Genomic DNA, 17,354 nt, shown 5'->3' with positions numbered 1-17,354 from the left:
TCTCCAAAGTAGTTTACCTAGCTCTCTTCCAATACTGGGTTTCATTGTTTGTCAACACAACTCACTTCCATCTGATGGATCAGTTCCCAAAAATGTATGCCCGATTTTCTAGTCATGACCTCCAGCATAATTTCGCCATCCCACTGAAATAGACTGCTTATGACACGTTTGTTTTTCCTTGAGTCCATGTGCCAGTAGTTACCTTCACCTTTCTTTTACGCTCTAATCTACTTCCTTAGTTTTTTTTCTTCCTGATCTATGTGATCGTAAATGTGCTTAGACAGACCTTTGCTTAAATCCTGGACCATGTCTATGATTAAGTTTACCATTGATGTATTTATGCAAGTGAACATGATTAAACATATTCTACTTACATGGTTCAGAGGAGGAAACAATGTCATGAAGGAGATCGCAGTTCAGTTTTTGCATCTTAGCTGCGTTCCATCTAACTCGAGAGCCTGAGGCATTTACAAGAAGGCCAGTAGGCCCCTCCACCCACCCCCTCTGCTGGTTTGAAATTGACTTCAAATTGTCTAGATAACAGACTATGATCGCTAAACTGTGATGTACAAACTGTTAAATTAATACATTTCCAAAATAGGGTTTGTGTGACCAAATGTAATCGAGCACCGAAAAAGAAGCACCTCTATTCCATGTGTACCTCACAGACATATCCCCCCTTACATTGCTATTTATTTGCTGGAGATTAAAAATATCATCAAAGGCGGACTACTTTGCTCTATGCCCCCGAATATAGTAGAGGGACAATGCATATCCTCAGAGCAGTATGAGTTGAACACAATCTCCCCATAGCCTTCCAATCGCATAATACCCCATATAATTGCTCCAAGAATACATTCAAAGCCATAATCCCCTTATGCCAAAAATGTTTAAAATTCTATCAAAATCTGTTTTAGTGAATGCACGTATCTCGAGTATTTTATAACGAAAACCTTTATAGTGAATGCATTTTTTTGGTGGGTTGCCCACCCAAATCCCCTATTACCACCCACTAAAAACCCACCCCTAACCTTTCCCGAAAAAAATGAACTCTTTACCCCACCCCAAAAGGCATTCGCTATGAAGGTTTTCGTTATAAAATACACGAAATATGAGCTCTCACTATAATGGATTCGATATAAAGACTGTATGCCCTTTCAACCATTGAATCGTGTTGGAAATCCATTGTAACATCCATCTCGGAGCCCCACATGAACAGTCGCTATTGGCTTGGTGAGAGGTACAACATGCAGGATGCATATCAGTTGATGCGCCCCAATGTGCTCCAGGAATGGGAGGCAAAACTGTTCACCTTCCTCCACATGGAAAAAGGTGACAAACTGACTTGTTCGACGTCCCCCCAATGCTGAACGTTGCACCGAAGAATGGCCCCTCGTCCGTAAGGACAAAAAGAAAAAGCACTGCAACAGCTCTTGTTCACCCATAGGGTGATGAACAGAAGAAGTTCAGAACATTTTGGCGGGAAGAAGCAGCAGCGATGCAGATGCACACAGTAAGGGAGTCAAGATGATGGGAACTGGGACAAGAAGCTGAAGCTGACGAACTGCATGCTGCAGTTGTGGTTCTATGACTCCAGAGGCCTAGAACCACGGAATTTCTTACTGGGGAATTGTGGTTATAACACCCCAATGACCTAGTGCTCAGACCCTAGTCAATAAAGAATTGCACACTGTGAATTGTAGTTCCAGTACCCCAAAAGCGTAACACATTGGCACTAACAACACAAAGAAATAAGGAATAGTCAAGTTTCTCATTTTTCAACTCGGCAAAAGACAACCAGCCCCTCACAAAATTGCATGTTAGAACTTAACTAAGAATATAGGGTTCCATGTAATAATGTCCCCTCAAAAATATCGGCATGCAAACAAACCGCCAAAAAATTGGCGTTTTTTGTATGGACATCCTTTTTTATTTTTCATGGGGAGCAGGGGACACCCACACTGCCCCTGTCCCTATATATATATATATATATATATATATATATATAGTCACCTATATAATGTTGCCACACCCTTTTCCCAGCAACATTATATACGGCGACCATATATACAGGGATATTATTACCTGATGCCGGATATAGTTAGTTACTGACAGTTTAGCAGGCGTACAAAGGAAGACCTGGGCTGATAGCATTGGCTGCAACATTTGCTTTGAAGAAAATGAGCTGCGCAACAATGGAGCAGAGAGGCCTGCATGCATGAGGAGAGCTTGAAGACCTGATGACTGAAAATACTATTTCTTGGCAAGATGTATCGAAACATTGCGACATCTTGGAAGACTGACAAAGAAATCGGAGTCTATAAAAGCAAATACATTTTTTTTCTACTTTTCTAAACTTGATTTTGCGTAAAAAGTTGCTTTACCTTCTACCCCTCTTTTTCAATTCGTTTCTCTGTCAAAACAGGAAGTACAAACTGACTCGAAGAGGTGAAAGTATAACTTTTGCTGAAAAAGTCTAAAGTAAAAATGAAGAAAGCAAAAATATCCCAACTTGTATTTAATTTAACAAATGTATACAATAGAGCAGGCGCGAGGTGAGCTTGAATGGCTTTTGGGAGGGGAGTTGGGACTCCCAACTTTGAAGGTATACGATCGAAGTGATTGAGAAAAACAAGTTTCTGCCTCACTTCTCGGACTGAAAGTTGACCCCAAGTTATTTTGCAAAAAACCATCTTGTCCAAATAGATAGTCAAACCTGAATGGTTCAGTGAAGCTATGCCAAGTTTTCTTTTGCTGAATGGCAATTTCGAATTTTGTTTTGCCGATTTTGCTGTTTTTATTGTTACCACAAACGGTGGTGGAGATCCCCACCCTTTTCCCTCCCCCCCAACCACCCCATCTACCGGTTTGTGGTAAAAACACCCCAAAAAGTAACAAAAACGTATTCGGTAAAGTTGCCATTCAGTAAAAGTGATGTATACCGCCTGAATTGCTAGTCCATATCCCCTTGGATGGGAGCACTAGCAACAGCAGACATGTTGAGCTTAATCAGTTAGGTGCGCCTTGATTTTCCTAGCACAGCAAGATTAACACCTGCTTGGAAGCATAAACCTCCCATTTGATAAACAAAAGGGAATGGCTTGAAATAGTCACAACCCACATCTGGGCATATGCCTGGTGTTGATTTTGTCCCCCATACAGAAGGCACATGGCCTATCAGTTTTGGGGGACTGTAAAAGAAGCAAGATGTGTTGGTCCAAAGTATTTCCACCATCTCTGGTAGGTCTCCCCAGTGGGTCCCTCCAAGTCGGAGGGACGTGATCTAACATAGGCCCTGAGTTTGTTGTGCCTTAAGACCCAAGTTGCGCCTCTCTGGTGAGGCCCAGTAACGGCAAAATATTTATGGTATTGCTTGTTTTTCTGTGCAGAGCCCAGGCAGTTCTGGCCTGTCTGCTCTCATTTGGAAGTAGGACCAAGACTATAATGCATATAGTTGGCTCTCTGTAATGTTGCAGATGAACTGAATTTGGTGATCTGGAATACTATATGAAGCAATTCCCAGTGTGTAAGAAGTGTTGCAGAATCCTTTCCTTCTGTTTTCTTGCGTTTTGAGGACTTTGTATGTAGCAGACAGGCTGTTGTCACTAAATTCTGCTAAATCTGTTCTTTAGATTCAAGTAATCTATGAAAATATTTGACTGGTTTATTTTGTTTGTTTTCCCCTACAGGATGCAGCAACTGGGCCAACCCACTTGCCATTCCGAAAGCTCAGCAATCCTGACCTGTTTTCCTCATCCGGCAAAGTCAAACTGCACCGCCAGCTTAGCCAGGATGACTGCAAGCTGCGTAGGGGGAGCTTGGCCAGCACGCTTGCAGGTAAGGGGTTTGCAGAAGCTTGTCCATTGTGCAAGCAGCATGATGCTGGAAAAGCTGCAACTGCGTAATCTCCGAGATGGTCCCGGACTGTGAACGATTTCGCTCTTCTGGGTTTCCGGGAGAGTGTGGAGACTGAATCAGGGATAATGGAGATCCTCCACCCACTAAAATGTGACCTGCTTTGAGCAGATTGTCAATGCGCCACCACATTGGAGTGTGGGTGAAGTTAACAGAACATGATGCTGCAAACCCCGATTATCTAGAATGAGAGTACTTGTATAATGAGTGTCTCCCAGGTAGCAGGTGTGAACTCGCCAGCATTCTGTTTTCAATGTGAATAAAACATGTCCTTTGAAATTATATAGTTGTACTTATATTATGTATTTAATGGTTGAGAAAATAACTTTGTAAATTTGTTATGCACGAAAGGGAATACAAAAGAACCTCCCTACTGAAAGGTTCCTGTCTGACGCTTTTTACTCCTCGCAAAGGCATTCTCTATTGATTCTTTTTATTTTACTAATTTATTGGATAGCTTTGTTTCTACCCCTTGGTAGCCAAGGCAATTTTCCTATTAGTAAGTACAAACGTTGATCATTAAAACTAAGTTTCTCCACCTTCCACTGTACTGAGACACCCATTGGCTTTTCTTTGGCTCCACCACCGTCTGCTTCGCTTGCGGGCAGGCTGCCCATTTTCTTTCTTTTGTTAAAAGGATGAATCAGTTTGTTTAATAAAACCTTGGAGGTTGTCCACTCAGTGTAAACCTCCTAAGGGCATTTGTCCTGTTCTTCAAGACGGCCCACTAATGGGCCCACATCACTAACCCAAATTTAAGGTATTGACCCCTGCTTGGGCCCCTTACAAAGGGCTCTGCGATCAAGAGGGCAGACCACAATTCGACAAGCTGATGATCAACAAGCTAGACAGGAGAACATGGTGGTTGCACCACAATATTTACCCTCTAACTGCCTCTGAAGCTGAGAGGTGGTTGGATACTCAGTGGTTAATTCTGTGCTCCCCTTACGCTCTACGTGGGTCGTCCTCTCTTGAGTCTCTTCAGTTAAGGTCCTGTGTACCCTGGCATATACGTCTCCAAAATCTCAGCTGCATGCCTGAAATGAACCACAAGCTCACTGGCCCACATATGGCTAATATTCATCTGGTAAATAATCTCTTGTGTGCCAATGCTTCCTCAGTGAGCCAAGGTAGATACAACCTTGCATAAACATTAGCACTTGTTCAAACCGAATCCAGATCTTGATGAATCTACACATTCTATCCCTCAAATCCCCTTCAAATGAAATGGCCTAAACCATCAAAAAGATTATCCGTCCCCAGTTAAGTTCGTATTTCATAAACCAAAACATTGCGTTCCAATCCACCAATGAGCTTTCTCAATCTGCACAAATGAATCCAGCAAGATTGTTGAATTAAAATACCTGGGTAGCCATATTTATTTTATTGGGGCATTTATTATGTGCCGATCTACGTGTGTGGTTCATTTTGATTTTACAGTTTTGTGGTAAATGTGTGTAGGGTAGTACAATCAGACCAGAACAAAACAATGTCTGAATAGTTCAATGTGATTTTGAAAGATGTCTTGTCATATCTATTGGCATCAAACTGTCCTTCAAATTGGAGATATGCCATCAGAGTTTAAATATTGTGCTATTTAATATATCTTCCATGCTGTGGGAGGGGTACTGGTGAGCTTTTAAGCAAGATGGATTCTCCATCTAGGAGGAGTTGGAGATGCCCTCAATAAGAACTCTGTGCTCAGTCATATCCGTGCACACACAAATAAAAATGTGGTGATTCTCACAAATGACCTCAATAACATACCAACGCCCATTGGTTGTTCAAGGGTTTTGTATTGATTTTCTTGAAAGGGGGCTCTAAGGGCCCTCCTTCTCTCTCGTGTAGAAACCACGACCCTCCCTTACCCAGGTGTCCTTTTTCCCCCAAGTTAGAAAATAGACAGTAGGGGTTAATCAGCATCTACTAACTGTCTGGTCGGGAGGCCCTAAAGGCAACCACCATCTGGGAGTTTCAAGGTGTGAGCTACACTACTTTTGGGTTAGTTCTAATTAGTTGTGGGGGTGCTTCCCAGGATCAGCTTCCCTATAGGGGCATGTCCACTTGTTTTGTACAGTAATAAAAGTAGTTTTAGTGTCATTGATGCAGCTGCATAAAAGGCTGCTTGACTAGAACTGCTGGCTGCACTGCTATTACATTAGGGAGCGTACTGAAGAGCTATCCCTACTGGACATGCTCTGTAAATTTGGAGCCCCGTTGAGACATCAAAGTGTCTCTAAGACGGGCTCAAACTCAGTCCGGGGGGGTCTTTACAATTGAAACGCCCCAAAGCATAGATTGCACTTCAACCTGCCCCCTAGCTAGGCTGTGGTGCGGTTACGATTTCCTGATCACATCACAGCCTGTGTTCGAAATGGCATAAGAGATGGGATCAAGGGATGCTGAGGCAGGCACTAGGCAGGATTTGGTCTCCAGTCCATGCTCCCACCCTCTCTCAGCTCCTGACTTGTGTCTGGATTGAATGGCTGGGCTCTCCATTATCCTCGTGAAGTACAGGCAGGGGAACTATTATCAATTTCCCCAATTGCAAGAGGAACTGGGCCGAGGAAATCCTCTGCACCAAAAAACAGATGATTCTGCCATAGGATAAACATTTACTGTCTTTATAAAAGATTCAATGACCGGGATTGCAGTATGACCAATGCAGCATTCTCCACACGCGCTCTCGTTGATCTTGAGCCTGTCGTCTAGTTGTGTTAATGCAAGACATCACAAAATGAAGTAACATCCTAGAAAGCCTAACGAGGATCGGGATTGGTTTGTAAGGTAAAGTATATACACATGCTATTAGGAGTTAGTGTTGCAATTGGATAAAACCTATCTGGTGGCTCCTCCTGCGACTACCTCTAAATGTTGCAAATACAAATGTTACAGGTTAGTGTGAGGTGATTGGGCGGTGCAACAAAGTGTGAGCCTAGCGTGGAAGGTGGTTAGGGATTGGGCAAGAAGTGTCTTCTCAGCTTTGGAAAGTTACCGGGCCAAGTGCCACAGCCCTGAAGGTGTTTCATGTTCTCAACAAGTTACCATCTCCAAGGCCTTGAGACAGAACATATGGCTTTGAACTTGATATTGCGTTGTATCATCGTGCCTTCAGTTTGTTGGGACCAACCACCTCAGTCTGGCTTGAATGAATAGGCTCTGACTTGAATGTTCAGATCACATGTGTAGGGACCACAAAATGGATTTCTCCTGCTTGCAATTGAAGGTTTTTACCTTGTATTCCCTGTAGGTGTCCTATCTCTTCTGCCAACTTGAAACTTTCCTTCTGCCGGTGTCCTTGGCAAGGCTCTGCATGCTTCAGTGGGCTCAGCCTGTCAGCTTTTCTCTGTATCCTTGGGTCGTTGCTGCTCCTTCCATTCACTCCAATGTACTTGTGGTTTCCATCTTGATATACATGGCTGCCAAGGTTGCGTTTAGGCATCAGCAAGCAGTTCATATGTATTCTTGTGCATCTTGCGGTTTCCACATGGTATAGGTGTACGTGTCAATCCTCAAACTGATTCATCAGCATGTTCTTTGTGTCTGCCAGCAGTAAATCAAAGTGCCTACGTAACTTCATGCAGTGATGTCTATATACTTCATGTCTAATGCATCTATGTCATGGTGCCAGTTGTGACGTTGGTGGCTTTCTTTGAGGTTACAGTCAGTCAACTTGTTCCATTGATTGTAGCTGTATCTCTTCGACATCGTCATCAGGATAGGGTCTGCACGGTTGTCTGAGTAGCATTTCTCACACCTGTGATAGATCAATGATGGGGTGGAGGGGCCCAGGAACAATGTTCACCTCTCATTTCTTTGTCACAGAGAGCAAGATGGGTGCAACGAGGGGCACGTTTAGGTCTCCCTCTTCACTGGCCTGTCCTGGGATGAAAGAAACAGGTGGAAATACGACTTCCAGCCATGAAGGAGGACCATTTTAATTTTTGGCTTTTAATAAAGTGAGTGAAAAAATATATAGGCTTGCAACACTGGAAACTGTTCTTATTTTTACTCAAATTATGTCACAGCGAGTAGATTTGAATCGCTGCATAAGTGCGTATTAAATCTCTGTCACAGAATCTCACCTTTAAAAAGCGGCATCTGCCCTTCATACTTTTCTTCAGTAAACAAAAGCATCACAGACAGGTGCTTCTTTTCAAAGGGTCAAATTATGCAACTGAGATTTAATGCACAGTGCATTTACATTTCACAGTAACATACTTTGAACATTTATGACTCATTCGACTTCTGACTCATAAAGGTTTAAATTATGTGACTGAGAGATGTAATGCAGTTGTACTGGACATAAAAACCTCTGTCAGTTGATGTTATTTGCAGGAGAATATCACAGAAATGATGTAACTTGAAGGATTCCTGTGATTACTTTAACTAACGACTATCTGTTATTGTGCAGTCCCGGTCTAGTGGGCCATTGATTGAACAGGTTGTTATCCATCCTTATCAGCCTCCAGGGCTGGTGTCTTGTTTGTGCTTCGTGACTGTAAATTATCATCGTCCCTCTCCGGGTTAATCTCAAGACAGGGGCTGCATCAGTAACAAAATAAAATCACATATTAGTACCTACTTTCCTCCAAAAGTCAGTTGAAAGGTTGGCTGGTCACTCGCTAGCCATCCACAACAGCACATGCTCTCTTTTGCAGGACATATACCTCACTGTGGCAGGTGCTTGTTGTTGACGTCTGTACTCACACTGCAGATGACATTTTCAAGACCTTAAAAGGCCAAATGTCTGCATTTCTGGAATAGATATAATGTATGCCATTAAAATGACTAATATATGGAAGACATGTTTGGACATATTTTCTTATAGGATCATTAGGGGAAAAGAAAACAGTATGGTCTTATGTGGGTGTACTGGTGCAGCCAGCATGCGCATGTATGGGCACAGCCAGCATAAAAATGTTTTTTTACACCAGCAGAATAATGGCATAAAGTGGGCAAAGGTGTCATGAAAGTGTGTTGGTAAATGCTCCTTTCCTTGGCACTCTTGGTGACTTGGCATCTAATGGATTTTTTCTTGTGTTACCTGTGAGAAACCAAAGAGTGTCTCACCCACTAGTCCTCTGGGACTTGTCATCCAGGTGGCCAGGACACATCGCTTTTGGATCCAGTTCCTGGGGGTGAACCAGTGCGGGAGGATCACCCGGGTGAGGGGTCTTTGGAGAGTGGGGTGTGGCAGCCAGTGGTGACACGCACTATTCCTCCCTTTCCCATACCCATGGTCCCGCCTATTTCATAGGATTCTCTGATGTCTCACCGCCCCACCCCCCTTTTCACACAAACACTGGGCCAAGGAAGAGGGCGACTGAGTAATAATGGTAGCTCTTACAATCGCATTGGACATGTCCCGCTAATTGGGTCAGGCAAAGTCAGGCACTTCACTCCAAGTGCTTACATCTGATTCTAGTTGGCTCTCCTCACACGGATACAAAGCAGAACATAGAGATACACTATGAGGAAGGTGGAACACGAGAAAGAGCAGAACTTCTGGGCCGAAGACAAAGCTACTGGGTAGAGCAATGGACCGAGAGGGCGAGAGCCACGGGTGGAGAACCCCAGGAGTTCGCTGCAGGGGGGGTGTTGCCTCCAAAAGGTGGCAAAAGACACGTGAAGAAGGCTGAATCCCAAACAAGAAGGCTGCATTGTGTTTCAAGGACACCAGAAACTTTCATGGTTGAACGGTAAAGTTGGGGAGACGAGGCCAAGCCTGTGGTACTAACCTTGACTCGTAAACTGGAAGATAGTAAAGACAAGAAAGAAACGCACACAGCTGGTTAGTTGGCAAGCAATGTAAGAGACCAGTGTGTGCTAAAGCAAGATTGAAGTGCAGCATTTTATCTCACAATTGAAGGCTGCACGCGGGTGGATGAGATGCGAAGAAAGGTAGACCTGCGAATTAACCTTGAAGTAACAATAGCTGTAAAATCAGTGATACTGAGTAACGGAGTGGTCTGGCAAAAGGAAGGAGCCCACTCAAATGTCTCAGTGAAATGTGGAAAGGTTGTAGCAATAAAGTGAATGAACTGTAAAAGTGAAGTGATTGCAATTGACCCTGAGAAAAACAGAGTAAAAAGCTGAACATTGACCTTTATTGCATAATACTGTGAGCTACCCAGGCAGGCAGCACTAGGGCAAATAACATAGGCATCCGAGTTGAAAGCTGGAAAGTCAAAGTGGTCCTGCGCAGGTCTGTAGAAAAAAGCCTTGCATATTCGAAGGTCTTCGACATCAGGAAACGGTCCCAGCCTGAAGGTGTAATAAGTTAGGGGAACGGAACCCCTAAAGGAGGTGAATTAAGAATTTTGTTTTGCTATGAGAGATCTGAGTCTGACTGAGAGAGACCGACGTGAACATTTGCTGTGAAAGGTCTAAGCCCGACTGAGGGAGTCTGATAAGAACGTTTTAGTGAACTGTGTTTTGGAAATTGGAAAGTAAGAATTTAATGTGGAAGGCCTCGATCCACGTCTTGAACTTCCTTTGTGTTAGGAGCCTGAGCCAGAGTGCCTCAGCTCACCTACAGGGACCGCCTTAAACCGTGCTGTCAAACGTGGGGAGGAGAGCTGACTCAGCCACATTTATTCTTTATATTTGCATACATATTCGCCTTTTCTCACTTTTTGTACAAGATATAGGGCAGGAATTAGGTTGTTGTTAGTATAGACCATTTTTTATTTGACTGACTCAACTAGCTATAGGGCAAAATAGGAGTTTCTTCAACTCCATTAAAACTTCAATAAAGATTTTACAAATTGTACCTTTTGTGTCAGTGTCATACTTGTGATACCATGCCTCCCTTTCACACCCTAAAAAATCGATTTCAAAGTTTTTCACAGAAAGGTGTTCTAAAATTGGCCATTGTAACCCAAAGGTTTCTGAGGGCCAAGCCCCCCACCCCCACCTCCCTACTCCCCATTGCTTGGTTCACGCCCCATTGCTATGCCGGGTCATTCCTGCATATTCATGGGAGATGTTTACACCCCTCCAATTAAAATATTCACCAGATGCCACTGGTGTTGGAATATAATAATAATATGCTTCTTTCTTGGCCCAAAAATCCTGTTCTTTTAGTAATATTCAAAATGGGGTTGCATTTGTCAGTCATTGAGTGAAAGCAAAATAGTAATGTGTTCATGGCTTCCTCTGTCAGTCATTACAAGAAACGTCTGAGTCCGTGCAGAGGGCATATATCAGCCATCATGCCTTCACCGATAAACCTGGGTTAAATATCATTAAGGACAGGTCCTCCTATTCTGCGACGTAGGACAGGCTGTTCCAATATGGCTCTATTCGCTTAACTAAATGCTACGTAAAGACTGGCTGCACTAAGCAGAGGTTAGTTATACAATGAGTCATAGTGTTCAGCCCTTCCACTTAGTTAAATGCACGAAAGGTATCTTTTAAAGAATAGATGGGCAAACCTTGTCTGTAATGGCGCTGGATTATGTTCACATCCTTGGTTGTAGTTAGGTTTGGAAGAAGGTCGGTACACCTTATGTTTGTTGCCAATTTTGTGTTTTTATTGTGCACGGAAGTGCTAATGGTTATCTCAGCATATGTAGTACAGTTCACATGTGAACGCCAACACGTGTTTCGACCGAAGTCTTTATCAAGGCGAGGTAAGTGGATTGTGGAAGTCCTTTATTAGAGAAGCGGTGAGCCACTCGGTAGTTGGAGTGACTGGTCCCCCTATCATAAGGGTGGGTTATATGGGCTGCGCAAGGCGGTGATCTTTTGATGAGGTTAGTTACACAATGAGTCATAGTGTTCAGCCCTTCCACTTTGTTAAACAAGCGAAAGATATCTTTTAAAGTTGTGCAAATAGGGTGACCACTGTTGGAACAGAGGGCAAGTGAATTCTGTTTCTAAGGCTTCAAACCTAGGTCACCGTCTGTGAACTGGTGGAAAGAGCATGTAATTAAAGCCATAAGCGAAGTGGAGACTCTTGACATAACAATAACATCTGTTGCGTATGCAATTTGTTCTGCTTTCTGGGGATCAGGAGAACTTTGTGTATGTAGTCTGAACATATTTATCTTTTGCAAATGAATAACAAATGACCTATGCTGATGCAGGCTTCATTTTTGTATCAAAATGAGACTCCTTGTACTATTTAGGCACTTCACTTCTCCACATTCCATGATATACTGGTTGTGGATGAACCTGATGTCCGCTCGAGTGTATGATATGCGTAAAATAAATCTTACTTCGCAATTTGGAAACTCTGTCTCAGATACTCTTTGTTTGAATTATAGTGCTTAGAAGTCTCAAAATGGTGCCCAACATGAGGCCCCACCGATGATGAGGGCACTTTGACTAGACGTGATAGAGAGGAACCTGCCGAATGCACTACTTGGTTTTGGGGATCCCTGCAATCATATTTACTCGCAGCGCAGCTGACACTAGCCTCCATCAGCGGATTTCTCTCCATAGCGCCCTCTCCCGGCGGGGCCCTTCAAATTGCACGCGATATTTCGCCCAGAGCAACTGACACAGAACTTTGTCAGTAAGTATAGCTGTTTGGCAGGCATGACTTGGTTGGTGGGGTTAAACTGAAGATATTTGCAAATACCTTCTTTTGCCAGGATAAATCAGAACGTTTTATGATGCCTGGTCCCAGTATACTTCATAAATGTTGGTCTGGCCTGGGTTGCGTTCGCTCTGGGCACGACTTAGAATTTGGTCAGCCTGCACCTCCAGAAGGTACCCCGGTATACCAGATGTATGTCAAATACGGGTTTAGGGGCGATTGTATTTAATAGTTCATGGCACAAATGTACTAAAGATATGCCTAACTTACGATGGCCAGAAAATGGCTCTTTTGATGTATCCATAATTAAGCATTTAGAATCGGTATTATTAAAGAATAAGGCTGGACCCTCTGCCTTTGATGTTATCCGCGATTGGCGCAAGGAAGCCACGCAGGAGATTAAACACAAACAGAAATTTGCTCGAAGACACATGTCACAGGCTCATAAAACTTTAGTTCATGATCAGCAGAAATACCAACAAAGTAATCGAAAAAAAGACAGATTGTTAGCTACAAAGAACAGGAATTTAGCCCGTTATACCTAATACTACCCAAGACCCCGTAATAGAACAGATCCTTAATAACCCTCCCTAACATCTCCTTCCTTCTGCACCTCCTCCTCCCTATGATCAATCACAGAGCTCATTCGTAGTGGAGCTCCAGGGCCCTAAACTTCCTTGCACTCTCACTGATCCCCAAAATGTGCTCCTCTTAATAGAAGATGATGTATCAGATGCTAGCCCAGATCCTCCCATTGAATATATACATGGTCCGTTGACTAAAGAAAAGTCATGGAAATTGTAACCTTTTATTAGGAATACACAAGCCTCGTTAATGCCTACCCAACGCAGGACATTGAGGGAACAGACTATTAAGTTATCATGAGGGGAGTCGCACAGAATGTGGTTGAGGAAATACTTGAAACCCAAGGTCTTGAGTAACTCATTTTGTTAGAATGATTGGGTGATGAGATTTGAATCCAGTGGGAACAGAAATTGACTTCGGCAGTTCGTAGGGAATTACAAGATTTGAATTTAGCTGCCTTCTCTTGTCATATGGAGAAGGATGCCTTTTCACATGTTAAAGGACTTTGGGAGATATTTGATGAAATGAAGGGACTAGAAAAAGGCTGATTGGAATTAGAAACTGAAACTAATACTTCTGGATATGTCCAACAATCTGTTATTACAAAATGTAAAGAATTGTGTGTGTCAGATGAAGAATTACAGTTAATAACACATACCGCTCTTCAATGGGTCACCACTTTCACCCCTCAGTCATTTGCAGTACATTTTGTCATTATGCCCCTAAGATGCAGATGCATGCTATGAAAGTAATTGTTGAATGTAATTATGCAACAGAAAAAGGAAGACAAGTTAGAGAATTCTGAGGAACTGGAACACTTGAAACTTAGAATGGATAATGCATCCATAATGAGTACCCCGGAGTAATTCATCAACATAACGGCACTTTCAAAATTATGAAAACTACCTAGTTGCCAGCTCCCTATGCGAGAGGTGGCGTCTGTTTATATACCACAGCAGGCTATGCTTGATGTTCAAGGAAGCCTGGTGCTTGATAATTAATGGAAACCAATAATGCAGACCACTAAATATGATAGCCAATTTGTTCACGTACCCTTTTCCAGGCAAGAATGAAATGCATTAAAACAGACAATCCTTAATATAAGAAAAAATCCCACAGGCTTTTATAAAGAATGAGAGGCCGTTTTTAATACCTCTGTCTTCACCAGTAGGGATTTTGAAACTCTATTCTCATGAATTTTGCCATCAGATATTTGGACTCCAATTAGAATGTCACTGACCCTGCAACTTTGTGGAGGACATGGGTGCACTTTTTCAGCTTGTCACGAACAGGACAGCTGTGAAAGGCCCGCTCCAGCAGTGCTTAACCTTCACACTTTGATAGTTGAACAACTTAAAAGGGTGGTACCCGAGAAAAAGATTAATTGGGATAAGCTGGCCGCATGTGTCCAGAATAAAACTGAAGGGTATACTGAATATTTTAATAGGTTTGAGCAAGTATTTGTTGATTTTGCAGGACAAGAAATTACTACACCGGCAGGGAAACAATTATTTGTAGATAAATTCATCTGACAATTGTTAACTGAAATTAGCGTTCTTATAATGCAATGAGAGACTAAAACCACATTGGACATTTTGCGTATGGCTCAATATTATGAAAATAGACTGTGTTGAGAAAGAGAAAGTGGAAAAGAGAGTGGATCTTAAGACACGAGTGTTAAGACAGCAAGTACAACAGGGAACTTGGGGCATTCCGCTTATTGGCTCAAGAGGAAGAGGTGTTGGACCATTTATACAATTTTCACTGTCGGGGCCTAATCAATGTGCATATTGCAGACAGGAGGGCCACTGGAGGGCACAGTGTCCAGCCATGTTGAATAGGGAAAGCGGAATGTATCAAAGAAAGGGGCGAGGACGTCAGAGAGGACAGGTAGGAAGTAGAGGTGGATGGGCACCACATTTGCCGGCGACTGGCCCTGCAGAAACTAATGCAGTCCCTGTTAACTCCAATGTTTTCGATAATCCAAGCGAATCTTTAGTAACTAATCAATACAATATTGAGGATTTCTCAGAATAGGGCAGCCCTCAAATGAAAATGGAACCAATCCCATCCCTGTGGATCAGTCAGGGCTCTACGTTCACATGAGAGTTGGGAGACAGCAGCATAGATTTCTAGTAGACTTACTGGGGCAAAAGAGCTCCATAGATCATGTTAAGTTTCCAAATATTCCTTTGAGTGGGCATACTAATGTTTCATTAGGGATTGCTGGAACACCTGTAGTTAGTAAAGTATCGACCGCAGTGCCTGTCTTTTTAGGACCGGCAGCCAGTGAGAGATGGTTCTTATTTAACTGCACAGTTTGGAGAACATTTGTTGGGGTTGAATTTACTGAAAGAATTGTGTGCTACTATTTATTGTACTCCAGATGGAGTACTCATTACAGTATGTCCGTCGAAAATAAATTGGTTTTTAGCAAAACCTTTGCCATCCGAGTTTAATAACATCCCTGATACCTTATGAGCAGTATTGGATAATGACGTTGGTTTTATGGATATTGCCACAGTAAAAATACAAATATGATGGGGAGCAATTTATCTGCATATGCCTCAGTACAAGGGTATCCCATGAAGGTTATTCAGCTCTTGAAATAATTGTCTCGGACTTAGTAGGACAAGGGATCCTAGAAGAAATAACAGAGTGTGTGCAATAGCCCCATTTGACCGGTTTTAAAAAAAGGGGACACAGATCTACCATATCGTCTTATTGATTTAAGAGTGATTAATAAGCTTGTAGTACCTCAGTTTCCAATAGTTCCAGAGATTACTACAATTCTTACCATGATACCGCCATTTGCAGAATATTTTGCACTAATTGACATAAAAAAATCCTTTTTTAGTATACCATTACATCCAGAGAGCATATTTTTGTTTGCTTTCTCCCTCGGTGGCAGAGCGTATACTTTCACTAGAATAACACAAGGTTATACAGAAAGCCAGAGTATATCCAGTAGGTTACTTAGTTGTATTCCTTGAAATTGCCTGAATTTGTTACATTGATTCAATATATTGATGACTAGCTGTCCCCGGCCATGCGTTGCTGTGGCTCAGTCTGGTTCTGGCGGTTCTCCAAGTTGAGGGAGTTTAATTTTCCTGGTGGTGCAACACATTCCTTTAGTTTCTCCATTAAATTTCAGAGCCTTGCAGTAAGGACACACTTCAGTCATGGTGCCGATGAGAACATGCCGGCTCAAACTATAATCATCTGCTGGGTTGTCCTGGAATGCAAGGCGATTGTAATCGCGTGATTGCTGAGCAAGGATTCGTGTTTGACGCTGATCTGCTGTTTCTTTTTGATGTCTTTTAGCCACTCTTAGCCTGTCGCGTTAATTCTGTGGAGAATGGAGCAGATCTGAAGCTGCAGAACTCGATCGCTGTGCTCACAGCTGTGCATCCTAAAGTCTGGCTGCACGCCGCTCTGCTGCTTTCTTGGCACATATTTGAGCCATTCTAAATCGGAATCATTGAAATGGAATTGTAAAATAGCGTGTGTTGCTTTCAAGTCCAACAGATGGTGCAGTTTTTCAGAAAAAGCACGTTTTTACCTGTCACAGGCATTTATGTATAGTAGGTATATAAAAAAACGCACCTATTCAAATGCAACGTTGTGTCAAAATTTCAAAGCAATCGAACTTTCGGAGATTTAAGATTTTGAACAAACAAACATTTACATTTTTATTTATATATATAGATTTGCTTATAGCAGCTCCCACGGAGGAACTCTGTCAGTATGCAACTATATTGTTATTGTCATATCTAGACTGCCATGGTCATAAAGCATCTATTGTAGACGGGAGGTAGCATATCTTGGGTACCTCCTGTCTAAGGAGGGTAGGAAACTAGCACCGGATAGAATACAAGTGATTTCAAAAATGGCACTGCCAAAAATGCAAAAACAAGTTGGAGCGCTTATAGGCACTGCCTAGTATTGTATGCAATGGATAGCCAATTTCCTGTCTTTGATACAATTTATGACTAAAAATGTACAGGATCCAGTACCATGGACTGTTGAACATCAGGCATTTGTTTTGTTGCGCACATTGCTTTGTTCTGCTCCCGTTTTAGGGACTTTGTATTACAATAAGGAATTTGTTTTGTTTGTGCATGAAATTGATGGATGTGCTTTGGCTGTTTTGACACAGGAACATGTAGGAAGGAATAGACTGTGCGGCTATTTTTCCTCCATGTTAGACCCTGTTGCATGTGCTTTGCCTACATGTTTGCGCGCAGTAGAAGCTGCAGCTTTGTCCATAAAACAATGTGAAGGTATAGTTTTAGGTCACTTTTTA

At 42.5% G+C, this 17,354-nt stretch overlaps 1 protein-coding gene across 7 annotated transcripts in view; it reads left to right on the top strand.

Moving 5' to 3' along the window:
- Positions 1 to 17,354, top strand: part of LOC138548762 (microtubule-associated serine/threonine-protein kinase 2-like) — a 2,396,492-nt gene that overhangs the window by 404,899 nt on the left and 1,974,239 nt on the right. For all 7 annotated transcript variants that reach the window (XM_069642298.1, XM_069642297.1, XM_069642303.1 and 4 more), the window contains exon 2: positions 3,690 to 3,837. In XM_069642298.1, the coding sequence (XP_069498399.1) occupies positions 3,690 to 3,837 (148 nt within the window). The remainder of the gene's footprint in view (positions 1 to 3,689; positions 3,838 to 17,354) is intronic.

The sequence above is a fragment of the Ambystoma mexicanum genome, chromosome 1q (genome assembly GCF_040938575.1).
Source record: "Ambystoma mexicanum isolate Mex_15411 chromosome 1q, UKY_AmexF1_1, whole genome shotgun sequence".
NCBI classification, from domain to species: Eukaryota; Metazoa; Chordata; class Amphibia; order Caudata; family Ambystomatidae; genus Ambystoma; species Ambystoma mexicanum.
Note: the sequence above shows the minus strand (reverse complement) of the source record. Positions and strands in the feature narration are given on the sequence as shown.